Source organism: Zootoca vivipara, chromosome 6 (genome assembly GCF_965207765.1).
Source record: "Zootoca vivipara chromosome 6, rZooViv2.hap1.1, whole genome shotgun sequence".
In the NCBI taxonomy this organism is placed as follows: Eukaryota; Metazoa; Chordata; class Lepidosauria; order Squamata; family Lacertidae; genus Zootoca; species Zootoca vivipara.
The window spans coordinates 36,576,081-36,602,911 of NC_142589.1; the positions used below are offsets into that span (position 1 = coordinate 36,576,081).

Consider the following 26,831-nt stretch of genomic DNA (forward strand, 5'->3'; position numbering starts at 1 on the left):
TGATTCTATGAATTTCAATTTTCTTACAAGTGAGAAATGATTATTATATAGCATCTATAACAGACTGAAGTGGTCAGGTGGGCACTATGGGGGTCAGGCAATCCCACAAGTTAGTATATCCCACAAGACAGCTTCCCATTGATGCTTGACTTGGATCACTAGCAAGAGTCACCTCTTTCTATCTCTGCTCTGCAGGGCCCCAGTATACCACTCCTCATGCATTTTTACACTCTCCATGTGATGCACTGCTTCACTTGGAAGAAGTGTTGGAGCCTATTGGCATATTGGGGTGCAGGATGGAGCTTGAGGCAGTCCCACATATAACACGTTTCTGTAACCTAACCTAGAGGTTACCAGAGCATAGACATAGACATGCAGTGCATAGTTATGGAGCTCACTCCCACAGGAGGCAGCGGTGGTCACCAACTTGGATGGTTTTAAAAGAGGGTTGGAAAAATTCATGGAAGATAAGGCTGTCAATGGCTACTAACCCTGGTGGTTATGCCCTACCTCCCCTGTCAGAGGCAGTAATGCTTCTGAATAGCAGCTGCTGGGAATCAGAAATGGGGAGAGTGCTATTGCACTCACTTTCTGCTTGTGGTCTTCCAACAAACATCTGGTTGGCCATTGTGAGAACAGGATGCTGGACTAGATGGGCCATTGGCCTGATGCAGCAGGCTCTTCTTATGGTTTTTTTTTAATGGGAAATGATCTCAGCACTGGCTCAGGGACCAAAATAGGTGAGTCACACAATGGTTCTGCCTGACAAAAAAGCACAATGAGGGGGAATCCTGCAGCATGCTGGGTGTGGGGGAGACTCAGCAGGCAGACCCGTGGAAGCTGCTCAGAGCCTCAAGATATTTGCTCATCAGTGCTTTTACACATGAGCCACACAGCAAAGCCACAGGAGGCTGGCAATGGCTGGCAGTTATCCCATGGCGAAAGAGAGTGGAGAGCTCCAGTCTGCATGATGCTTCTTGCTTTTAAGGGGCAATCGCTGTGGACAAGCTGCAGCAGGAAAGTGGATGGCAGGTCTTTGCAGAATTCGGAAAGTCCATTTTTAAACGGGACTTGTTTGAGCTCAACTTCAGCATATCTAAAAGGGAACTGAATCCAGTTCACATTTGTCCCTTTGCAAAATGAATTAGTTCAGTTCACATTCATTGCACAACTCAATTCAAGTTCAACCAAGCAATCCTCGGCAATTTTTTGGTCTGCATTCATTTGGTTACAAACTGCTGTGCTGACATATAAAATATATCCTTGGGCTGGTCACTCCCTCTCAGCTTAATCTACCTCACAGGGTTGTTGTGAGGATTAAACAAGGACAGGGAGAACCACATATACCATCTTGAGCTCCTTAGAGAAAAGGTGGGATATATGCAATGCAATGCAATACAATGCTGAACTAGCTTGGTCCAAGGACTGGGCCTTTTTGTTGGCTCCCAAATTGGCCCTGCACCTCTTTCTCTTTCTCTCATTTGGAGCAAAGGAGAGCTGTTCTGTTCTGCTACCACTGTTTGTGCCAACCTCATGAGGCGGCACCTGCCCCTCCTTACCTGGCCCACTGTGCATTCCATGCCACCCAAGAAGTCGTCATCATGGGTCCCAATGCTGCTGTGGCCATGAATGTCATACACCTCAAACCGCAGTTTCTGCACCTCCTCAAAGTAATAGTCAACCATGAAGACTTTGGCAAAGATGGGGTTCAGGTTGCTTCTGATGACCTCTGATCGGTCCACCTGTGGAACGCATGGGAGGAAAAGCAGACATTCAAGATGAGTGGGATATCAAGTTCAGGGATAGTGGAAAGGAAGCTTCGAAATGAGCCACTCACAGGGCTGGCCATATTCTTAGGCAGAGCGAGGCAACTACCTCTTGCAGCATATCTTGAGGGCCAGGGATTGAACACAGATGGATGTACCGTGCAGTCTTTCTGCTGTGCTCAGTGCAAGTGGAGGACCCTATCCTATCACCAGTGTCAAAATAAGATTCAGCTACCAGGCAAGTTAGATTTTTTCATGGAGTGGTGAGGTGCCATTTTTGCTTCAGACAGCAAAATGCCTTGGGCCAGCCAGCCCTGGACATCAGATCCAAGTCCAACCACCTTTGCCACTGACTTACTTGTGGCCTCAGGAGAGTCGAACAAAGACTGTAAGCTGTTTTGCAAATTCACAGTGCAATCCTAGGCATGTTGTGAGTCCCACTGGTGTACTTGGCTGAGCTGACTGACAAGTTAAGTGTGCGCAGAACTGTAGCCTAAACATAGTGTAGACATTATAGAGAAGGGGAGAGGAGACAAGCACAGGGTCGCTACACCTGGAGTAATGCCAGTTTCTTGAGCAGGCAAAGCAGGCGGCAGACCGGTGCCATTCACTGCCTGTAGTGGGAGGTTGAAACACTGCATGCTGGAGTCACCATTTGGTGTCCCTGAGCCAGAACACAGTGCCTGTGGTGAAGACAGACCCAACTCTGATCACTTCCTTCTTCTCCTATGTCTTGTGGGCGAAATATCATTGAGTCCAGCTCACCAAAGCATTTGTTCTTTTAGCTCATATTAAAACAGAATGCAAAAGGGACAGGGGTATGTATGCATTATTTTTGAGTTCAGAAAGTGCTGTCACACAGTGGTACAGCACACACACCCAGTTTCAACCCCTAGCTTCTGTAGCTTGGGCAGAGAAAAACTGCCCTGTCTGAAACTCTGGAGAGCCACTGCTAGCCAATGAAGATGATACAGAGTTAGATGGACCAATGGTCTGACTCAGGACTCATTCTGACTTCCTTCTGTGCCGCGTTTCTAGGCACAGGTGCAGACTTTAGAATTCCGTGTCCAAATGGTGTTTATTATTATTATTTGTCCTGGCAGCTTACCTGGGGAAACCTGCACTTTACTGCTGAACTGGAGCAAACACCATTCAGTTTTTTTCTGTGGATTGCCGCTTGTTACGATTGGAAGGCAGCTTCCAATGTTCCTATTGAAATCAGCTCTTATTCAAAATCATGAGGACTGAGGTGAGGCTAGGAAAACTCCGTCTGAAACGCTGGAAATCTGCTGCCACTCAGAACAACTAAGAGTCTTGTGGCACCTTAAAGACAAACAAATACTGAGCTAGATGGACTGCCAGCCTGACTCAGTAGAATGCAGCTTCCTGTGACTGGAAAGTACTCAGGGCTTCACCAGCTAAGTGATGATGAGCTTCACGTTTTTCTCCAGAGACCTACCTCTAAGTCCCCTGTCTTCTGAAGTTAGGCAGGTGGATTGTGGGGGGCGGGGCAGTTGTGGCTGTGGCACCCCATGTGTGGAAAGCCTTCCGGGGGGGGGGGGTCCCGCCTTGCATCACATACAATTTTGAGGTTTTTCCAGTGCTAGGCAGAGTTTTTATGCTTGCCCAGGACTTCCAGCATGTTACTGATGCAGTTTTTGTTTTTCCCCAGTTGGTTATTTCTGCTAGATATTATTGCTTTGCTGTTGCATTGGTTTCTTTCTGCAGATATTAACGCTGAGTTTGCTTGTATTTGTTATTTTATCATTTTAAATTATATGCAACCATTTAGTTTAAACAAAATAAAGGTCACACGATGGCTCATACGAGTATGTTGAATATATAAAAAATAGAAATGGGTGATTTAAAAAAACAAAAACAAAACACCAAACCAAGAGTAGGAAGAAAACAAATTCTGGAGCCAATATTTTATTTATAAATAATATGAAATGTTGGAGAAAATGCCGCAAATCCGCAGGCCCTGTTCTCTGCGTTCTCTACATTAGCAATATCAGAGTCTCTCTCTCTCTCTCTCCCCTGGATTAGCAGTGGAATTATTCTGATGAAGGAAAGGATATTCGTGGTGGGAAGGGAAGGGAAGAGTGAGTGCCGTCTCCTGCCCTTTATCTCCAGCTCCAGAGGGCTGGTTATTTGAGGCTGGTTATTTGCGGAACCCGGATAGCATCACAGCTCCCTCCCTTCCTCTCCTCCTCCTCCTACCTACCTTCTTAAGGGATAGAAGCTGGTGCTCTTACGGAAATGGAATAGAATTTTGCCTAAACATTCGGGGAATGGAATCGTTACTGTGGTGAATGCAGATGAGATGCTAATGAGCCATTCCTCAGGCACTGATCCCAGTTTTTGTGGGGAGGCTTTGTGAGGGTGCCAGGTTTTTTGGGGTGGGGTGGGGAGATTGTCAGGGTGGCTGGCAGCCTCAAGCTGAAGGTACCTGCCCTGCCTCTCCACCAGCGTTCAAGAGGGCCACTCCAGACTGGTGCTTGGTGTTTTTTTGCAGCGTATACTGCAACACCGATGCAACCATAGTTTGCTGGCGGTGGGTATAAACTGGACCCATCCACACATCTGTCTGAATGATGAGTTATCCTGTAATAATTCACCAATGATGAGTTATCCTGTAATAATTCACCAATGTCGCCACATCATGGCCATGCAAAAAGCGAGGCAAAAAAATAAGCCGGAATATTTGGGGTATGGAAAGTTGCCGGATTTCAGCAGAAAGTTATGGGACATGCACCGACTGGAAATGAAGCAGTCCAAAAAACTTTTGCAGGTGCAAACAGTATGGAAAGCAGAACCTCGTGAGACCACCACAATACCATTGTAAGCACAAATAATCAGGAATGCAAAATAAAAGGGGGTCCTTCCCTTCTGCTCACTTGGTCAGTGGCTGTCCCCTTTCTCTCTTGTCTAAAGTAGATCACAGGTCCTCTGTTCCTAGTATGTGAGTAGTGCTCTGTAAACAACAACAACCCCTAGGCAGTGGTGGATCCGTGGCTGTCCTAGGTTCAGTCCCCAGCATCTCCACATAGGGGTGGGAGAGACTCCTTCATGAAATTGTAGAGAGCTACTGCTAGTCCGTGAAGTAGAAAATACTGAGCTAGATAAACCAAAGGCCTGACTCAGTATCCTATGAATCTATCCCAGGCAGCCTGAGCTTTCTTTCACTTGCTGTCCCTTCACTGCCCCCGCCTCAACACATGCAAGCACAATGATGGCATCAGAATCCACTCTAGCTCCATATTCCATCAGGGCTGGCACCAGCAACTTTTCATGACAGCATCCCTTGGGGTGCCAGTGAGGGTGCCAGGGTGCCACTGCTTCATAGCAGTTCAGATTGGCATTGACCAAGCCCAGGAATGTGGCTTGGCTTGCTTGCACGAGCCATCTGCAGCTTTCCTTCTGCGGGCACCACTTTCAGTGCCTCTGCTCTCCAGTTCTGGCACACTGTGGCAGTGGAGATTGGTTCAGTTGGTTGCGGCAGGAGCCGATGACAGAGTTGGCCATGCCTTGGAGAAGGCGGAAGATGAACGGGAGGTGTGCAAGTGTGCTGGGGCCCTATGGAGCAGCTCCCGCTTCGCTCAATGAGCTTGTGCAGGAGGCGCTCCTGGTGCTGTTTGTCCAAAAGCGATTTCTTTTTTTTGTTCCCAATTCCTCAAGCTGAATTAAAGCCTTTCAGACCAGCAGCCTGTTCCTTTGGGGGAGGGAAGAAAGTGCTCTTGCTTGCTTTCCCACCTGAAAGTGGGAACTTTCTTTCTCATCCTGGCAGGGAAGGGAGCAAGATTAGCCTGGCACAATGCCTCTCTGCTTTCCATATTGATTACGCAGCAGCAGGGAGGGCCCTTCCATTTGCTTCCCCAAATCCTGATTTCATTTGAGTTTCAATGAGCCAGCCGGAGGGATGCACGCTCCATGGCAATCGATTCCCCTAAAGCTCCTTCATCTCAGGAAACCTCACCAAAAACCTCCCTTCTAATGAGCAGGAATTTATTAATTTGATGCAATAACTGTCAGCTCTAATCTCCTCCAAATGTATGGCTAAGATCATCCTGGAGCAGCGCTCACCATCCCTCAAGATGCACTCTGAGGGTTTAATGCCAAGGGTCAGTGGCCGAACTGGACATGTCAGAGCAGACAGGGCAGCTTCCAAGTCCTGTCCATCATGTATGCTCCAGCTGGAGCTGCTGGCTGTAATTTTCTGTTTAATGGATTGATTGGCTCAGTTTTCCCCACTAAGTGACAGCCGCTTCAAAGCTGCTTGTCCAGTTGCACTGAACAGCAGAGGGCTTTGAGAGAAACAAAAAATGAGGCTGAGGTTGAGTTTCCTTGAACGAGTCGAGCCTCCCTCAACCTTGGGTCCTCCCAGATGCTTTGGACTACAATACCCACCAGCCCCAACTGGCCAAAACATCAGGAGGGCCCCAGCTTGAAGGAGGCTGTGCTAGTTGCTGGAAATGAGACTTTGGAAAATTATCCCTGTTGTGTTCTGCCTTTAGTGGATTCTGGAGCATGTGTTTATCTGCAATGAGGCAGGCATTGCCCTGGCATGTAGCCTGGAAACAAAGAGATCTTTGCAAAGATGCTGTAATGAGCCGTCCATTTTCAGTTGCACAAAGATAGGTGATCTACCTCAGTGGTTCCCAATGAGCGAAGTACTGCAGACCCCTGGTCTTTCAAAAGCTAAGTCATGGACTCCTTACTTTTGAAAATGTTGATGTCTCTGTGGTAGTGTTTGATATGTGAGCGGTGCCACCCTACCCTTCAACATGACCCAGCAGAAAACTGGGATGTGTGTCTTCCAGGCTACACTACTGTGCAAGTCATATGATCCGCATGAGAGCATGTTGCCCCAAACTGCAAATTTTTGGGCATTGCAATCTCATGCAAGATATGTATCTGGTCATGCATGATCTTGCATGCTTTTGGGTGCCATGCTCTCATGCAAGAGCACAGCCCCCCAAAACAGGATGTCTCAAGAAAGTTGAGGGATATGTACCACGGACTCCCTGGGTGGGTTACTCAGACTCCTGGGGTTCGAGTCACCTTTTGCTAACCAGCAACCAGAGAAGGTAAATGGTTGTTTCCTCTCCCGCCCTCAGAGCTGTCCTGGTTACACAGCAAGCAACAGGTGCCGAGCTGTGGAGTTGGCCTCGGTGTCAGCTGCCAATAACCCTTTGTCCACGGACGCTCCCAGAGGAAGGCAGAAATTGCTGCTACATTGCTGTACTTCTGTAATGATTTTTAAATAATGACAAAGCACAAAATGGTAACTTTATCAACGTCAGGGCAAAGCGCGCCGTCGGGATGCTGGCCAAAGTGATTTTCCATGGCCGCTAATATGGGCCAAGACTGCTGGGCTCCCTCGAAAATACAAGAGCCCATTTCAATATTGATTTTCGCCATGCCATCTAAGTGCAAACTGTGGATTTGCACTGCCTGCTTCAGACAATAAATTAGCCTCAACAACAGCCAAGTGGGCTTGTTCCAGGAAGGAAGACTTTTACTATGCTCAGCACCGCTCGGACCTGTCCCTTTCGCAGGGTGATCTTCTGGACGCTTTCCATGCTGTGCCGGGCCAAAGATCCACTTAGCCCAGAGCTTTGTTCTCTGGCAGAGGCTAGCCAAGTGCCCTTGGGAGGCTTTCAAACAAGACACGAGACCTTTTGCAGAGAGACAGCAGCTGTGCTGCCCTGGCAGAGAAACCAGCCAAGATTCCTGTAGCACCTCAAAGGCAGACACATTTATTAGGGTATGTCCAGTGCATTTCAAACAATATGGATCCAACTGCCCAAAGAAGTGGGTGTGCATAGCTGGCTCATTATCTACTGGATTAGGCTTCAGAATATACTGCCTTGGATCTATTGATACGAAAGAACACAAAGCTGCGATCTCAGATGAAAAGCGTCACATGCTCTCTGGCTCTGCTATAATTGTCTCTTCATCGTCACATTTCAAAGTAGCTCTTCCCCAGAATCGAGGCCGAGTCTGGCTTACTGGGCCTCTGCCAGAGAAGGGGATGACAAAAGCTAGGACTGGACAACTCTCCTCCTGCTAAACAACTTTCAGGCTGGCTTCCCTCCCTCTGAAAGCAGCTCCCTTAATTCAGCCTTTGTTCGGCTCCGTTTCCACTTCACTGTGGATTTTTCACAATGTGGTAGGCAATTAGAGCCTGCTTTCCAGAGCTCAGCTCGCTAGACCAGATGAAAGAATCATGAGAGGTGTTGCTTGCTGCCAATTAAATTTCTTTTGGAATGACCAGGTGGGTGGGCCACATTTTGCTCAGGGTCTGTCATATATTTGGGATTGAGAAGGGTGTTTAACCAAAATAAAAAACGAAAATAAAAATCTAGCTTTTAGGAGGCTTTTCTAGGTTTGGCTCCCCTGCAGTTCGTTGGTGGCTTGGCTCACTTTGGCTTCTCTCATTCTGCAATGCACCACATCTCTGCTGAGTCTGGGGCTGCCCAGGCTGCTTATTGCCTTCTGCCATGCTGGGACAGAGAATGGTGGAGCAGAGGAACATAGGAAGCTGCCTTACTCTGAGTCAGATCAGCAGTCCAGTATTGCCTACCCGTGAGGCAGGGAGCCAAATGCAGCTCTCCAAGCCTCTCTCTCTGGCCCTTGGGACTTGGCTCATGTCATACACCCTCCCTACTTATACCTCCACCAGCCCTTTTTGCTTTTTGCCTGGATGGAATGTGCCCTTGAACTCTGGTCATTAATCTTACTTGCCTCTGGCTCCACCTTCTGCTGGCATGTGGCCCTTGGAAGATTGCCCAGGACTGAGTGGAGCCCTTGGGTTAAAAAAAGGTTCCTCACCCCTAGACTACACTGACTGGAAGCAACTCTCCAGGATTTTAGGTTTCCTTTGCAGGAGATGCCAGGAATTGAACCAGGTACTATCTGCATGCAAAGCAAATGCTCTACCACTGAGTTATGTCCCCCCCCGCCCCCTTTTGGCACAGTTTTGGGCTAGGCATCCCTCTGGCAACTATTCTGAAACTAAGCTTCTTTAAAGTAAGCCTTGTAGAATGAAGAGAGGCTGAAGCAGAGATCCATGCAAGACCAGAGCAGATTAATGCGATTCTGCTAAACCTTAGCTGTTAGGTAGCTCAGATATACAAAAAATGCCACAGAGCTTTCATGCAGCAACTTTGTCAGTCTGGTAAGAAGGTGACGCATGACCCAGAACTTACAAATGACAGATAATGACACACACTTAAAAAGAGATAATAACGTAGGCCGTGCTGCTGTAAAATTGAGCTGTTTAGAGACACACACACCCCAACTCCACAATTAGGCTTCGTGAGGAGTGTGATCTGTATTAATGCAAATCTTAAGATCTATATTACTCAAGGAGGGCTGCATTGTTTTATTCTTCATGGCAGCTGTCTGGCGCCCTCACCTCAGGATGTCTTGCAGTGTTGCTGTGGGTCTGTGGTCCCTAAGGTTCTTCCTGATGACCTCCTTTATTGAGCCTTCGCCCTGATTTGCTTGCACAAAAACCTGAGTGGAGCTTAGAACATAGCTGGTCTTTACTGAGCTGTATTCCTATTTGTTTGTGGGGAAGTTCTATGACAATGAGCCTTCGTCCTGCCTTCATTCTAGCTTGCCCAGCATCCACCCTAGTTTGGTGCTTCTATGTCTTGCCGTTAGCTCTTTGTTCATCCCCCCGTGTTTCAGTGCATTTCCCAGTCGGTCTTCCAAACCACAGATGTCAGTTTCTTTTTAAAAGCAGATTTGTGGCACCAGGGCAACAGAGCCTTTTCATCCGCTTCAATGGCACAAACATTAAGTTCCAGTATGCACATCACATCCACCCCCCTTCCTGCGAAATAGTGGCATTTTTGAGGCACTCTCAGACCATGCAAGCCTGGAGTTACCACTCCAGTATTTATGGAGTATTTCTATACCGCTATATCATATCATAAAACATCTGGGCACTATACAACACTAAAACATAAGGAGAGCTAGTGTGGCATAGTGGTTAGAACATTGGACTAGGACCTGGGAGACCAGGGTTTAAATCCCTGCCATTATGCTTACTGGGTGAGCTTGGACCAGTCAGTCTCTCAGTCTAACCTACCTCATAGGGTTGTTGTGAGGATAACATGGAGAGCAGGAGAAACAACTGTTCCGCCTCGAGCTCTTTGAATGGAAGGTGGGATATAAAACTAACGACAGCAATCAGCATTAAAAAGAACAACAACAGATACCGGTAATTATGAAGAGACTGAATAATCAAAAAAGTAATAATTAAACTGCTACAAGAGCCTGTCGGCATAAAAAGGTCTCCAAGGGATGCCTAACAGTCAAAAGCAATGGCTGCAGAATTTTCAGGGTGACTTAGAAAAATTAATGAATTGCAAACTGATGTGTAAGTGTGGGTACGGTAACTGAATTTAGGATTGGGGGGGAAAGGAGAAGCGAGAAAATTGACAGATTTCCCCCAGGGAAATGTATGTAGGCTGTAATCCTGTGTACACAATTTCCTGGGAGTAAGTCTCATTGAACTCAGTGGTGCTTACACATCTGAGTAGGCATGTCTAGGATTGCATGCTAATTTGCCTTCTTTTGAATTTTCAAAAGTTGGCAAGCACGTTGGTTGACGGCTGCTACAAGCAGGGATTGAGTGGAGGCAGAACAGCTGATTTTTGCTAATTTTTAAGAACTGTCGAACAATCCCAGCTTGTTGGCAACCTTGCATTCTTCTGCCCTTGACCAAAACACTTCTCCTGCTGCTCCTTTCTATCAGCCACTGATGTCTCTCCTGACACTGCGGTGGGGACAAACAGCTTAGCAGTTGCCAACTTTTTTTTACCAGCTCGGCACCTGCGCCCTTAACGACGGCTTAATCTGGAGAGCAGGAACTGTAGCTCAATGGTAGAACGTATGCACTGCATGCAGGAGGTCCCAGGTTCAATTCCCAGTACCTCTAGGTAGAGCCAGGCGAGATCTCTGCCTAAAACCATGGGAAAGCAACTGCATGTCAGTGTAGACAATACTGGGTTGGATGGACCATTTGTCTTCCTTGGTAAAAGCTAGCTTCATCATATGCTCTTGTGCAGATTGTAACAGGAGGAGACAGCACTGACCTCCATGCCATAAAAGCTTCACCTGATCCAGCCAACATTAGTGGCACAGGAGCAGCCGGGGCCATTCTTTTCCTGGTCAGTTGGCAACCCTGACCAAATTCTCTCTGTTGATAGCATGACATCTTCTTGGGACCTAGCTAGGAGGACTGAAGAGTGCACTGTGAGCAACTATGCTTATCATTGCAGTAAAGCCTGATCCCGCAGGAAAGGGGGCAGCTGAGGACTGTGCAAGCTTCTCTTGTGCAAGCTTTTGGGTATCACAGAACTCTTTCCCACACTGGATGAAAATGGATCCTTTGGTACCGATGTAGCAGCTGTGAGCAACTGAATAGATTTTAATAGGGTTGAATCCCCTAAACATTTCCCCCTTTCCATGTTCATGATGCCATAGAAGTTGCAGAACGTGAGCAGGGTACTGCACAAATTAGTAGCAGACAAGAAACCCCTTTTGGAGAGGCAAGAAGGACATGAAAGTTCAAAGAATTCCAGGAGCTCTCAAGTCCCAAACCTCACCTGGATCCTTACTAACCACTGCAAATATAGTAAGCATGCCCTTTGGGGAGGGGTGGACTCCCAGAAGGTTTTATGGCACCTTGAAGATGAATAGCAAATTTTATCATGGATTTTATGGGGTCCTCTTCATCAGAAGCTTGAAGCATAATCCTCAGTTGCAGGCAGAGAGAGAAAGAAAGAGAGCACTTAGTTTGTATGGGAGCAAAGGCTCTAAGTCGTGGTGCCAGATGAACATGAAATTCAAAAGGTGTACACATAGTGACAATTCAATTAGAGCCAGAATGAATGTGAGGTGAGCAGAGTGATGCTTTACAACAGCAGAGACAGGCGATAAAACAATCCACTTGGCAATGTTGAGTGAATTAACATCTCTAGTGGGAAAGGAAGGCATGGTCTCCATTCAGACCCAAATGAATAGGGGAGCACTGAAGGGCTACATTTCCTGCATCTGATGAAGTGGACCGTAGTCCATTAATGTCTATGCAGTCATAAAAACACATTCCTCTTCAAGGTGCCACAAGACACTTCGTTGCAACTGACTTACCACAGCTGCTACCCCTCTGGAAATGACCCTTTAGCCTCTTCCAGCTTTGTGTCCTCAAGATGCTGTTTTGAGTTTTCTGACTTTAACTAGACACCACATTTTTCAGAGTCTGGGGCCCCTCCAGGATTAAGGGCTCTGAAGCTTAAGCTTCATTAGTTTCACAGTAGATCCGGCCCTGCAGTGAGAACAGGAAGCTAGACTAGATGGGTCCTCTTTGGCTTTACCCAGGAGTCAGGCTTGTCTTATGCCTTGTGCCAGCAACCTGCTCTCATGCCCTGGGGTGCCTGGTGGATTCCCTCTGCAAGCTGAGCCAGAAAGTCCATCAGCCTGAGCACATCAACCCACATCCTCTGGAATGGATAGCCAAAGCATCTTCTCCAACCCCAGAAGCCCCTAATGGAGAGAAGGGCCTTTGACATTTCAAGGGACTGGCTGTCCATTTCTTCTAGCCCACCTTCCTGGCCTCTATTGCCACTGCCTACTCAGCGATTCATGCAGAGGATGAAAACCTTCAGTGCCAACATCTAACGAGTATCTGAAGCTACAGGCAATTAACCCTGAAACTGTTACAAAAGAGCCATGTGCCGGGAAGTGAGGAGAGGGAATCAGCCTGAGCCAGGAGCAACGAGAAAGCCAGGCGTTCTCCCCCTCCTTTGCTTGCAAGTGTACAAAGGAAGGAAAGGAAGATTTCAGGCAGGAAGCGGTTGGCAAGAGGCCCAGGTGAGGGAGTGAGCAAAGAGTTGTTTGCAGGTGTCGTGACCCAGCAGTTCACTGCTGTGACTCCTCAGAAGCCCCCCCCCCGGGGGCAGCAGCATGGCAAACCAACCTCATTCCCCAGGACATTCCAAGAGAGAATAATCACAGGATCGAACCCTTTTATCCTGCAAAAAGTCACCTGCAAATTTTCCCCTTTACACAGATTAATCAGGATTATGCAGAGTGAGGTAGCTGCCTCAGGCGGCAGGTGAAGCAGGGCAGGCAGCTCAGGCAAGGTGTCGGAGGATAGAGCTGTGGGTGCCCTGGAGGCTGCCCTCTGCACCCTAAGTCTGCTTCCAGGCTGTCAGCATGTTGCAGGAGGAATTCAAGCACATGCTGGAACTGTAGGCTTGTGCATTTAAAGCAGATTATAGTGCTCTGTTGCCCTGGTGAAACAAATCCCCCTTTTGAAAAGACACAGACTTTTTTGTGGTTAAGAAAAGGGCAGAGAAATGCACTGAGAAGTGTGGGATGGTGAATGAATGAGCCGCAGGAAGACGTGTAAACACCATGCAGGGCAAATCAGGGTGAATGCTTATGGTTGTATAACCTCTCTGCAAACCATTTCAGTAAAGACTGAACACAGTCTAACCTCCACATAAGCTTTGTGCTGGCAAATCAGGATGAATGCTGAGGAAGCAGGTTGTCTGCAGGAGTCTTAAGCCTGCCTGCTGCCCTCAGATGCAGTATTGCAATAAGATTCAACTGCCAATTTGATTGGTTTGTCTACTTGGAATACAGCTTGGGAGTGGTGGGGGGATACAGACCACTTTGCCCTTAGCTCAGGCAGGAAAATGCGTCAGAGCTGACCTGGAATTGAAGCCACAAATAATCATGGTTTAGTCCCAGAACATCTCCTTGTTCGATGTCAGGGCTTACTCCTGACGTATGTGACTTGATAATGGAGAAGGGTGCCTCAGAGCAGATCAAGAGGGCATTGCCTTCACCTCACTGAATAATCCCCACCAACTTTCCATGCTTCTGGGATCAGGGAGCAGAGATTCAAAATTCTAGGCAGCTTGTCCATCTAATGCAGGTCTGGGGAACTTCTTGCCCTGCAGATTTTGCTGATCAAAGGCTCCCATTGTCCCTGGCCATTGGCCACGTTTGCTGGGGCTGATGGGATTTATGGTTCAGCAACATCTAGCTTTCCCAAGGCTCCCCACACCAGGTCTCATGCAGTTGCGGTCCTCTGGGCAAGGATGGGCTGCATCTCTTCTAGGAGTTGTAATGAACCTTACCCACTACGTTGTGCAGCCATAGCAGTGACCAGAAAAGGAATGACTGCTGAGATGAACACAGACAGAAGAGACGCCTTGGTGCATCTGCAGCAGCACAACCAGACGCCTTCATCTGTCCCAGCTGCAACAAAACATGTCTTTCCCGTATCATTCTCTACAGCCACAGCAGGTGCTGTAACTCTCCAGCAGTTTGACTTCACCCCCAAAGGCGCACTTCTTTATTGTCTCCCAAGACAGACAGATGCCAACAATAACACTATTTGTTTATTAATTAAATTATTTACGTGCTGCATTTTGGGGCATTGCTGTCCCAAGGTGGCTCACATTATCAGAATAAATAAATAAATACTATCTTTTTTTAAAAAAAAATCAATGGCAACCAGCACTGACAATTATTATAAAAAGCCAGCTTAAAACAGTTACAAAGACTAACAAAAACAGCTAAGCAGAGCTATACTGTATATTCCTGCGTATAAGACTATTTTTTAACCCAGGAAAATCTTCTCAAAAGTCGGGGGTCGTCTTATACGCCGGGTCGTATTTCTTATACGGCGAGTATATCCCAAACTCTATATTTTAACTGGAAAAGTAGGGGGTCGTCTTATACGCCCAGTCGTCTTATACGCCGGAATATACAGGTAATTTTGTAACATAGCGCTGCAAGGAAAGCCTTTAAGAAAAGGAAGCAGAATAAAGGCATGGTTTCTAAATCAGTTTAAGAATCCATAGCATAGAGGCCATGCACCCCTCTGTGGGGACAGAATTCTATTCATTTAAAAGATTCTTTATCATTATTATTTTAAATCATTGTGAACAGCTGAAGAAGTAATTAAGGTCACTATCATCACGAAACACTAATTAGAAATGCAGATTCTTCTATTCCCATTTATCAAAGCACTATGAATGTGCATTCCTCAAGCTCTGCATAGAAAACGTTCCAGATTTTAATAGCATTTATTGGTATCTTCTCTCTCTTTTTAACTATTTGCTTTTTTATCTTTGGTTTATCACCAGACGCATTTAACCTGTAAATAATTAAGCAGAGGAGAAGGTGAGTTTGTGATGCAAATGCATTTTGCTTACTGAGTGGCCACAGCCCGTCATCTCCTATTGGAAAGCAAAGGCCAGGGATGCTGTCCAGGGCAAACTTTGGCCTCCCCAGTGCCTTGATCTTAGAAAGTAGCCACTGAGGCTGGCAGGGGACCTGGTATCCTCTTCCCAGGCCAGTTTGACAGTTCACAGCCAGCAGGAACCAGCATCAATTGAAGCTAAGAGTAAGAATGCCTGGCACATGCTACTCCAGAAGTGCTCCTGTCTTCAACATCAGGTAAGTGCTTTCAGTAGGGATCCATTTGTATTTAACTCTTGCAAAGCACTCAGTAGATTGACAGAGATGCATTCATTCTCACCAAAGATGTGCTTGAGAGCAGAATCTCCAGAAAGACCCTTTCATTGCATCACTGCATCTCCCAATGGATTCCCTTCTAGGCTGGGAGTTGCCAGAGAATGGGAAGGGGTAAAAAGTCATACTGGAGCTGTTCGACATTCACGCACCACCATGGCAAGGTAGGACCATCCTCAAATTGACTCCCTTAGGGCACAACCTGTGGCATACCAGTAGGTCTATGCAATGGGTGAGGAACCCTTTTCAACCCGAGGGCCACATTCCCTTCTGGGTGAGCTAGCAAGGGCCGCATGCCAGTGGTGGGTGGGGCCACAAGCAAAAGTAGGCAGAGCAACAAATGCAGATTTTACTTTTGTACAGGAGGCTAGTTTCTACACATTCACACATCCTTCTCAGTCCTCCATCCTGGTAAACAAGGGTCGTTATCAGCATTTAAGGGAACACTCCAATCAGAGAGGAAAAAATCTCCATGGCCAAAATAGGGTCAGTGATGGGTGTGGCCTGGAGAAAGGGGGCGTGGCCTGAAAGGGGGTGTCCCCAGGGCCAGATAGAGAGTCCTGGGCCTGAGGTTTTGCACATTAGGTGTATGCAGTCCAGTCCACCACAGCAAGCTAAGAGCCAATGCAAAACAGGATGGAGCCAGCCAAGCTCAGAGCTCCAGAGTGAGCCAAGCTGCATTTATGAAGGAAGCTGCATTTATGAAGGAAGACAAAATGCCCCTTATACAACTACAATCTTTAACCAATCAGTTAACTTCATTTTTTTAAAAAAAAAATGACTAAAATGTGTCCCCCAATTAACCAGGCTCCTGCTTTAAAATTACACGGACACACACAAAATTGTAAAAACAGCAGAGGCCCTGCCTTTACTCTCTCATGGAAAAGAGGGAGAACACTGCAAAGATAACAGAGGCATCCTTCCTCTAAAAACGTCTGCATTTTGCTTCAGGAATATGGATTTACCCACATGAAAATATATGCAATTTTAATTGCTAGATTAACTAAATCTCATAGGATTAACTGAGTAAGATTTCTTTAATCAAGTGACAGGCCTAAGTTACTAATCAGTTGAACTTTATAGTGTGTGTGGAGGGGGAAATCGTCCTTCTTGAGCGCAAATCAGGCAATCAGAGTTTGAACATGATAAAATCTGTCTGGTGAGTCTCCGCCAAATCAATTGTGCTGGGCATTGTAAAACCAAGACACCTGGGCAATTAATGCAAGGCTTTTGGAAGTGGGGCTATGTCCCACCCACCCCTGTCTTCCCCAAAGCCAGCCCTTTGTGCCCCTCTGATCCTCACACACACAAAACCACACTCCTGTGAAGTAGCCTACAATTATTCCCATCTGTTGACAGGAATTCAACCATCACAAGCCCATGTGGTGGCTGAAACACAACTGCATGGCAACCACCACACCCTGGGAGCTGCCATTTTGGAAGCAAACAGCGAATCCATCTTTCTGCTCTATAGTTCATCGGGGCAGCCCGGTTTCCAATTTTGATGTTCTCCTCACGAGCCTTGTCCAAGTGAAACCATCCAGGCAATGGGGATTGCAAAGGTTTGCATTCATTCATTCATTCATTCATTCATTCACTCACTCATTCACTCAAAAACCCATTCAGGCCTCTCCTTCCTAGAAGCTCAGTGATATCCAGTTCAACAGTTGAAACCATTATTTTGAAAGCCCTGCCCTTCTACTAGCTCAACCCTAGTCCACAAAATCCAGACCGTCTAGAAAAGGCTTATACTCGGACTTTTGCAGGTCCATAAAAGCAGAACCACCATCAAAAACGCTTCTCAGAAATACACCCTTGCACTTCTATATGTGGCACATGGGTGGAAATGGGAGGAGGGTGCCCTGAGTCAGTTTCATGACCAGGATGAGCTAAAAGATGATGAGCTATAGCATAGGGTCCAATATATCTCAAATAATGCCTAGAAGAAGAGGTGAGAGGAAGGGGAGGCCCCTGCAGTAGTGGCCCTCGTGCTTCCAGCACCAGCAGTTGGTTCACTCTGCTCTGCGCCTGCTGAAGATGGTTGCAGGGCAGCAGGTGAAACCAACCTGGTTGCTTAGCAACACCATACTCCCATCCCTCACCAGCCCGTCTTGCCTGCCTCCCCGCTCTGACCTTCCATTCCCCGCGAGCCTGTTGCCTACCTCCATCCACTGCCCTTGGGACTGCATGAGGAGCACCACGCAGGGATCCGACTTGTTGAGCGTGTCACGGTCAAGCAGGTGCTTGCAGCTGACCCGCAGCTCCACCTTGGAGACGCAGGTGGCAGAGACAACGCCCAGGTTGGCCTGGGAAGTTGGGTCCAGTAACTCGTTCATCCTGCTCAGGGAGGAGGGCCCTCACTCAGCAACAGCTGCAGGTAGCAGAGGCAGCAGATAAGAGTGGCTCAAGGGCTTGGGTGCCCAGGAACATCCACAACCAGATCTGGGGTCCGGTGATGATGGGTTGGCTGCAGGGCGGCTTACGGCACAGCCAAGGAGCCTGGCTCACCTTCAGCCCTGAGGCGTCGCCACTTACCAAGGGACTGCTGGGTTTTGTCTGCAGTCTATGTGGTCAATGCAATCCCAGAAATGTGAGGAGCATAGCCTGAAGGAGGCACTGCCTCTTGTTTGCTTGGCTCCTGCCAAGCAGAGCTAATTAAAGGAGTTTGTCTTCTCCCTACAAATTAACAAGTTGTGTTTTGCTGCCTCCTTCTTCTTCCTCTCACCCGGATGCCAGATCCCACTCAGCTTCCCTCGTTGCTGGCACAGATCTAGCCTGGGTGCATATGTAGCCTGGCACCCTCCCTGGAGAGATTGGGGAAGGAGGTGGCTCTGTCTTCCGGCCTTTGCTGGTCTTCAGGACTTCGGAGAATAACAGGTCAGGTTGGGGAAGAGGATAGGAGTGTGGGAGAGAGAGAGAGAGACGAGGCTCTTTTTCCAAGTCACCAAGAGCAGAAATAACCTGGCAGTCCCCTGGATTTCTGGATCTTGGGTTGACGCAACAGGAGACAGGGCACGGATTTCACAAGGCAGATCTACCAGAGGATACCCTGACGTCTTCTTGTATCTGACTCAAGGCTGGATCTCTAGACATGGGTGGAAACAGCAATCCACAGCAGCACCGGGGTCTTTGTGTGATGCTCACAGACTGGCAGAAAGGGTTACCTTGCCATGGGAAATGTGCTGACAAGGTCACTCAAGCAGCTGCCTAAAGGATATATAAAAAACACAGGGGAGGTAAATTGACAAGCCGCATCCCAAACATTCAGAAATCAGGAGATATCTAAGAATGTAATAAGAGCTGTGCTGGATTAGACCATCTAGGCCAGAATCATGTTTTCATGCGGGGTTGGGGATGGCTGCACAATGCTTTGAGGAAGCACCCAGGGCATGAAGGCATAGTGGTCCCTAGCTGTTCTCCAACAACTTGTATCCAAATGTAGACTGCCTTTGAACTTGGAGGCTCCACATAAGCATCATGACTAAGGGCTGAGATTGAGTTGGAGACAGTGAAGTCAATTTACATGAGCATTTCTGAATCATCACAACTGAGCGGCAAGAGCAGAGTCTCTCTTGCAAGCTTTTCAAAAGGTGAGGATGCAGTGGAGCTCTGATCCATGTCAGACCAGTCATACCAAACATTAGCTTAACTGACAATTATTATGAAATATTTGCCAAATGATCTATAACTCCATTAAGGCCTTAAACATGTATCTTCTCATTTGTCTTTGGAGTGCCGCTATGGTAATTGTCAAAAAAGCTGCTATGCCATCTACCTAGTGGAATTGTCCATTTATACGGGAGTTATGAACACAAAAACAAAGGAGAAAAAAAATCAAAGAAGTAACAGGTTTGGGAATCTCTATAGATCCTATAATTCCTCTCCACAAAGATAGCCGTATTAGTTTCTTGCAGCAAGAGCAACCAGGTGTTTTATCACATCTTAAAGACTCACGAATTTATTGTGATATAAGCTTTCATAGGCTACAGTGCACACCAGCAGAGTCATATGATCATCTGATAGTAGATTGTAGAGCACAAAGGTGTATATTATAGAAGATTTGTTAGTCTTTAATGTAACCACAAGACTCTTTGCTATAACTTTTTTATTAGGGTATCTGGAAGGAAAAGGATCAAATTAAAATTAAAATATTACTAGCATCAAGAATTTTGGTAGCACTGGTAATTATTGAATGGCAAATTAGGATATGGTCCTTAGTTAAATATGTCAGAATCACTTCCCCTAAATGAAAAATAGGGAAGAAATAAGTAAATAATAACAACAAAGAGTATTTTTAAGAAATAGTTTTTCTTTTCTGCACCAAGATCCTAAACCAATTGGACTGATATTATGCACTATTTTTCTAAACAGATTATTGGATCCAGATTGCTCCTTGCACTTGTGAATTGCTAGAGGGTTCCTAGAGGTATTTGGCTGGCTGATGTGAGAAAAGGATGCTGGAGTAAGTGAGTCTTTGGTCCGATCCAGCAGAGTCCTTATGCTGGATATAATGGCCAGTTTGATATAGATTAAATTCAAGGAAGTTTCAAGGTGTTGTAGATTGATGTGAATGGAATTAAAGATAGATGCTAAACAAAACATTGGATATCTGTTAAGAATTGCTATTGGAAATTTGATCTATTTCTCTGTGTGTGTTATAAGGGGAGTTACACCAACCATCACCAACTTGATCTCTGCAGAATCTGAAGAAGTGTGTGTGCACACAAAAGCTCATACTAAAATAGAAACTTAGTTGGTCTTTAAGGTGCTGCTGGAAGGAATTTTTTTATTTGATCTCTGCAGGTATTTTCCCTACCAACCCTTCCATCCAATGGGATTGGATGGGCACCAGCTTGTATTTTGCTCATGTGACTTGATAGACCTTGGCTGTAACCAAATCCTTTGGTCTGATGTAGCAGGACTCTCTGTTGTTCCCCAGCAACAGGTAGCCAAGTCCTCGCGTCTCCATGTGACACATTTGCAAAAACTCTCCGTCATGTATGCACACTTTAATTAAGAGCAGAAAGTCGTGAGCACCTATCACTGCAATGGTGCACCTAGATTCCAACCCTCCACTATGCATGCTGGCAGTCAGCTGTGTCAGGTATCTCTGCCTGAGCCATTGCCATCCAATGGCTCACAGACATTTTGGAACTCTGGGTCATGTCAATTGAGCGCTCCCTCTCTCTCTCTCACACACACACCTTCGCTGGAGGTTGGTGGAGCAGCAGGATGAACAGGGTGACATCTTTAGAGGCTTTCCCCATAAACTAGAGAAGACAGAAAAGAAGCCTGTTTTCTTCAGAGTCCATCTGGTCAGTGTTTGGGGTTGAACGGTTCCTGGAGATTTTCTCTAACCCGGGAAGCCCTGTTGCAAGCTTGCTGCCAAGGCCCCAAACCAGAACCGGCAGTGCAGTGGACTGTCATTGTGGTGTTTGGCACACCAGCAACTTAATATAGAAAATAGTATAGGGTGTCATGGGAGTAACATGGGAATTCTTGTGGCTTTTCTTTCTGCCCATTCTGTCAGAGCAGAGCTCAGAACTTTCTCTGGCAACTAATTCCTGGGCTCTGGGAAGTTCCAAATTCTTGACCCTGCACACACACACACCCCATGGCAAGTGGAAAGCGCAGCAGGGGGTCCCCCCAAAGGGGAGGAAGTTGGGGGCGTTCCTGTGGCCAAGCACTTACTTAATTGCACACAGCTGGTGCCTCGGCTTGTCAGTGCCTGGGATTGGCGAGGAGACTTTTTGATGCATGTTTGTCTCTCCCCCCCCCCCACAAAACATACAACCCACATTTGCCAGTGCATGGAGATGCTCAGAAGCATACAGTCCCATATGCACGCACATGTGGGCACATTCCTCAGTGTAAACGCCATCGATTATAGATGCACACTTCTGTAAACATTCCCACATGCATGGGCAGTTAATAAGCTTGTTAGCTATTTTTGTTATTGTCCAGAAAGAGAAATGCATGTTTTGTGAGATACAAGCATAAAATCAAAGTTACACTTAACATGTATAATACAGCATCAATCAGGCTATGAATTACCCTGCTTGCCACCCAAATGGTAAATAAATGTTCATGCAAAGGTGTGTGTTTCCTTGCATATGCACCCATTTCCTGACTGTTGCATGTCATTTTCCTCAGAGGTTTCATTCACAATCCAATAATGAACACCTTACTGTGCAAACATTGGTGTGCTTCCTTTTGCTCCTTCTAAGCCTATCAGGAAGCCAGTATAGGTATCTTCTTACCAACGCATTATGGTGCAAATACAGTTTTGCTGACACATAAATATTGCTGTCTAAAAAAGTAGTGCAGGGAGCATCCTCCAGGTGTATTTACACACTCACTGGTGCATGCACCCCAAATGCACACACGCACACACACACAATTTCCTGCATGCACACTTCTGTCAGGCTAACACAACTGCTCAGGCACAGAGATGACGCCCATGCTGCCACAAACACACCTGCACAAAGTTTGCGGGCTCTTCCCACGTACAAAAAAGAGAAAAAGGCAGGCATGGGTGTAATGCCCCTGTGCTCATGTTCAACGCCACGTGTCTGGAATTTCGGTTCACGCATCCACACGTTTAACATTCACGTGTCTCCTTCCGGAGTAGCTAGAGAGCCTCCCTTTCCCTGCGCGGATCTGGAGCTCGGCGGTGGGAAGGCTGCCTGGCAGCGTCGGCTGCCCCGCCGCGTCCGGAGCTCGTCCTGCCAAAGTTGCCGGCAAAGGTGCTGACCTCCCTGGCTCTGGCCCCTTGCCCACCCCGGAGCAGCTCACCCGCCGCCTGGCGCCTTGGCTCCCCCACTCACCGGCTTTAGCCACAGCGCGCGTCCCTCTGTCCGCCTGCCAGCAACGCTCGCTCGCTGCTGCGCCTCTTCTGCCAGCGCCAAGATCCGCGCTCTGCCTTCCTGCGCCCGCTCTCTCCTGCGGAGCTCCGAGAGCCAGACTCAACGACAGCAACAGCGCAGGGATTAACTGCTTCAGCGCCGGCTCTCTTCTCAGTCGCGGGTGGAGGGTGGGGGACTGCTCAGTCCTCACAGTGGAAAGATTGGGGCGCTGTCCCACCAACCTGCCCTTAGCCAGCCCAGCTCCCACCTGCCTGCTTACTTACTTATCATCCAATCCAGGGGGTGGCACCGCCTGCCAGTTTCCTCCCCCTCTTGAATATCAAGAGTTGTGCTTGTAGAGCTTAGCGGGGGGGGGGGCAAAATTAGGATGAGTTGCCAGTCATTGGTTCTGGGGCCTCTTGCTGTTTGGGCTCCATGCCTTCCTCCTTGCCAGACCAATGGGCACCAGCCACCTCTGAACGCTCAAGATAGGGGTCTCTGTCTCCGAGGAGGGTTAGGTCCTTTGCCTGAAACCAGAGCCTCCCCTCTTTCCCATTTTTATCACACGTCCATCCTGGCCTGCAAACAGGTTACTGCAAAATAAATGTACACTCTCCCCCAATCTCAGTAATGCTCAGCGTTTTGCAAAATCTGGCCTGGCTGCTGGTGGTGGGAAATTCTGCTTGTGCTGCTTCGACTCAGTGAGCCAACAGCACACCTGTGCCCTCTCCCTTAAAGGTGGGGCCATTGCCTCCGACAGCACGCAACAGATAGCGACCTTTCCCTCCAGATGAATTGATGCAGCGTCGTGGCACGTGCTGGCCCTAGAACTCACATCCCAAAACCCCATTTAGAATCATCTTCCTCCTCTCTCCAAAATCATCTTGCTGGTATCCACCTGTCTCGTTTGCAGCACCCAACTGACCTCCTGCGATGTGGAGGTCCTGGGTTGCTCAGATGACAAGAATCCCCTCTCCGCCTCACTGATGTCCAAAGGAAAGCAGAGCATTACATTTGGCACCAGCTTGGCTGCAGGAGTTGCCAGTATAAGGTGCCATCCAACTAAGGACTCCACTCCAGATACGGTAGCAGCAGTTAAATATCAGAGTTTTCCTTCTCTTAGAAGGGCTCCCTTCCCAGATTGAGGAGCCCCATCTGCCCCTCACTTCCCCCTACATCTTCCCTCTTCTTGACCATTGGACCCACTAATGGTCTCCTCCACTCAATCCACTGGAGCTTGTATTCACATGCAGGGAAAGTCCATAACTCAACAAGGATTTGAGACCAGAGGTGCCAACTTGAATAAAATAGGGGGGGGGAGAGAGATAAGTCCCGTCCCACACAATCAATCATGTGAACACCATTTGAATGAAAATGCCTATCAACTTTGGAGTGGGTTGCTATATTTGAGATCCATCGGCTACCCTCACCTGGTTTAGCTGGCCACTGCAGTCAAAACCATTTCACAGGGTGTGGCCACTGTCGCATGCTTGACAGCTTCTAGGAACCACAGGTGAGAGCTGAGTGCAGAGTGGGGGCCAAAGGTGGACAAACTATCCCAGAAGGAGCATGGTTTATCCCCCACCAGAGGTACTACCCTTCCCCTAACACCCCATTCACCGCAAAACAAAAGAAACATCTATTGAAACAATAACCTTCCTCCACTACCAAATCCACCCTTTCATTTCCAGGTGGATCAGCCTGGCTGCAAGCACAAAGAGCTCAATGCGTAGCATGCTGGCTAATCTGTCAGAGCCAGTGTGGTGCAATGGTTAAAGTGTCAGGCTAGGACCTGAGAAGCTGGGGTTCAAATCTCCACTCGGCCACAAAAGTGTACAGGCTGACCTCAGGATAGCCAGCAGCCTAATCTATCTCCCAGGGTTGTTGGGGAAAATACTGCCTCATCTACCTTACAAGCTGGTTGTGAAGTCACCTCCTTCTTCTTTAGCTCCTTAGAGGAAAGAGGGGATATTAATAAAATACAAAAATAAAAAATAAAAAGCATTTTTGAGTTTGCATCCCTAGAACTGAAAGCACCCTGCTCCTACATTTGGGGTCAAGGGAGTCCCTTCTGGATTTGTCCATCCATCTCATGGTTCTGGAGAACCTCAGATCATATCGGCCTCTCCAACTGGTCCTCTTTCTACAGCTCAGTTGCTGGGCTGAGCTGTCTCTTGCAGTCTTTGGCCAACTTCCCGCCTTTCCATTTTGCTCAATGTTGAAGTCTCAGTGATGTCTGCCTCAGTTTCCCTCCTCCTTTCATACCAGGGACAGAATCACACCTCTGCTTGCAGACTTGGCGCCTCCTAATTTCCCCTGCCTTCGATTTTTAGCCGCTAATTTGGCGGGAACCTGCCTCAAAAGCTTCACACCTGTCTCTGTGAAAAATAATTTGCCATCCTGTGATCATTCTGGGCAATGCGCCAGCTTTGATCTCTCCTGCCTGGGGGCTCCTATATACCGTAGTTGTTTTCTTTGTCAACAGACTTTCTGGGAATTTTTCTGGGGTGGCCGTCCCTGTCCAGAACCCTCTTCCAAGCTGCAGACTGACAAAACAAGCCTGTTTTCCAGCACTATGTGTTTGGAACATAAAAGTATCTCTGCTGGGTGGTACCAAAGGCATATCTGGTCCAGCATCCTTTCCCCCAAAGTGAGCAGCCAGATGCCTCTGGGAAGCACACAACCAGGGCAGCAGGGCAGAGGTAGACTGCCTTTGAACAGGGAGGTTCTAGTCATCATGGATAGCAGCCATTGAGAGACCCGTCCCTTTTTAAAGCCATAAAATCTTGTCGCAATTAGCTGCTTTGAAGAAAATAGCACCAGATGTTGTTTGTTTTTGCATTGAAGAATTTTGCTGAAAATTTGCTGGCACCAGTATCTCTGCCATAGGAAGTGATACCCGCCTCCCTCCAGCTGGTTAGTGTTTCAGGCCACACAGGTAGGCAGAATGGTGCGCCAAGCCTGCCAGTTCTACAGCAACAAGTTAGCGGGAGGACTGTAGCTCCGTGGTAGAGCATCTGCTTTGCACACACAAGCTCTCAGATTCAATCCCTCGCGTCTCCGGGTGGGGCTGGGGATGGCCCTTGCCTGAAAGTCACTTCCAGTCAGTATATATACACTACTGAGCTAGATGGACCAGTGGTATGACTTGGTATTAGGGAGCATCCCGTGTTCCTTTGTTTCATTTGCACAGGGCTGCAATGCCAGCGCTTCTTCCAGACAAAGGGAGCCCAGTGAATGCATGTGCAGAGTTATCGCTCTGCAACATGGCAGCCAGGCCAGCACTGCAGCGCTGGCAAACTGCAAGCAACAGTTGCATGTGAATCCAACTGCTGCCCCTGGGGCATAAACTGGCCTGCCCTACCATTGAACTCAAGAACAGTGTCTTAACAACAGCTCTCCAACGGGGCTATTCACATTTTTAATCTCTCTCCTCGAAAGAAACCTGTCCACACACCAATCCTAGCACCTTTTGCATGTGTGAGAGTGCACACAATTCTTATGTGCATACACACTTGTCCACTCTGTTTCTGGGAAGGGAAGGAAGGTGCAAGAAAGATGGGTGGGATGGCGGAAATAGCCAATATTTCAAAGATTTTGCAATGCAAATGCTCTGGATGAGCCTGTTGATGGAGGCCACAGCAGGAGCTAATCCCCTCACTGCTGGCAGAAATAGGACACCTGCCTCTTAGTTCAGCAAGGTACACAGCATGAGGCAACTTTGTGGGGTCCACATGCTGGGGTCCACGTGCGCCTCCATGCAGAAAGCTGGGAGCTGACATGCTCTTATGCAAGGACATCTCCTGTGCACGCACAAGGTCCCAGTTCAATTCCTGGCATCTCTAGGTAGGGCTGGGAAAGATTCTCTACCTTAAAGATTCTCTACCTTAAATGCTGCCAGTCAGTGTAGAGTATACTGAGCTGGCTAGACTAATGGACTGACCCTATGTTCCCTGGAGTGCAGGAAGGAATTGTGAAGGGGCAGGGAATTCTATTATAGAGGATCTAAAGGGCTCACATCTAAAGGTAAAAGCAAAGGTCCAGTCGTGACCGACTCTGGGGTTGCGACGCTCATCTCGCATTATTGGCCAAGGGAGCCGGCGTACAGCTTCCGGGTCATGTGGCCAGCATGGCAAAGCCACTTCTGGCGAACAAGAGCAGCACACGGAAACGCCATTTACCTTCCCACTGTAGCGGTACCTATTTATCTACTTGCACTTTGATGTGCTTTTGAACTGCTAGTTTGGCAGGAGCTGGGACCGAGCAACGGGAGCTCACCCCGTCGCGGGGATTCGAACCGCCGACCTTCTGATCGGCAAGCCCTAGGCTCTGTGGTTTAACCCACAGCGCCACCCGCGTCCCTGTGACGGGGCAGGGAATTCCATTATAGAGGATCTCAAGGGCTCACGTCTAAAAGAGAGCAAAACAGTATGCTCTGCTCTCATAGGTACATAAGGGGCTGCTATATACTGAGTCAGACTGCTGCTCCATCTAGACCAGCATTGTCTACACTGAGTGGCAGCGGCTCCCCAGGGTTTCAAGGAAAGCGGCTTTCTTTGCTCTGCTAACAGATGCTGGGGAACAAATTCCAGGCCATCAACATGGAAAGTCAATGTTCTACCCTCCTTAACAGGGTGGGAGATCATTTGCTTCT

General features: G+C 47.7%; 1 protein-coding gene across 1 annotated transcript in view; it reads right to left on the reverse strand.

The window, feature by feature from the left end:
* Window positions 1-18,539, reverse strand: part of CPNE7 (copine 7) — a 36,738-nt gene extending 18,199 nt beyond the window's left edge. The window contains exons 1-2 of the mRNA XM_035118586.3: window positions 17,495-18,539; window positions 1,560-1,742 (exon numbers count right to left, since the gene is read on the reverse strand). Of these exons, the coding sequence (XP_034974477.3) occupies window positions 1,560-1,742; window positions 17,495-17,668 (357 nt within the window). The 5' untranslated portion in view covers window positions 17,669-18,539. The remainder of the gene's footprint in view (window positions 1-1,559; window positions 1,743-17,494) is intronic.
* Window positions 18,540-26,831: the final 8,292 nt, after the last annotated feature.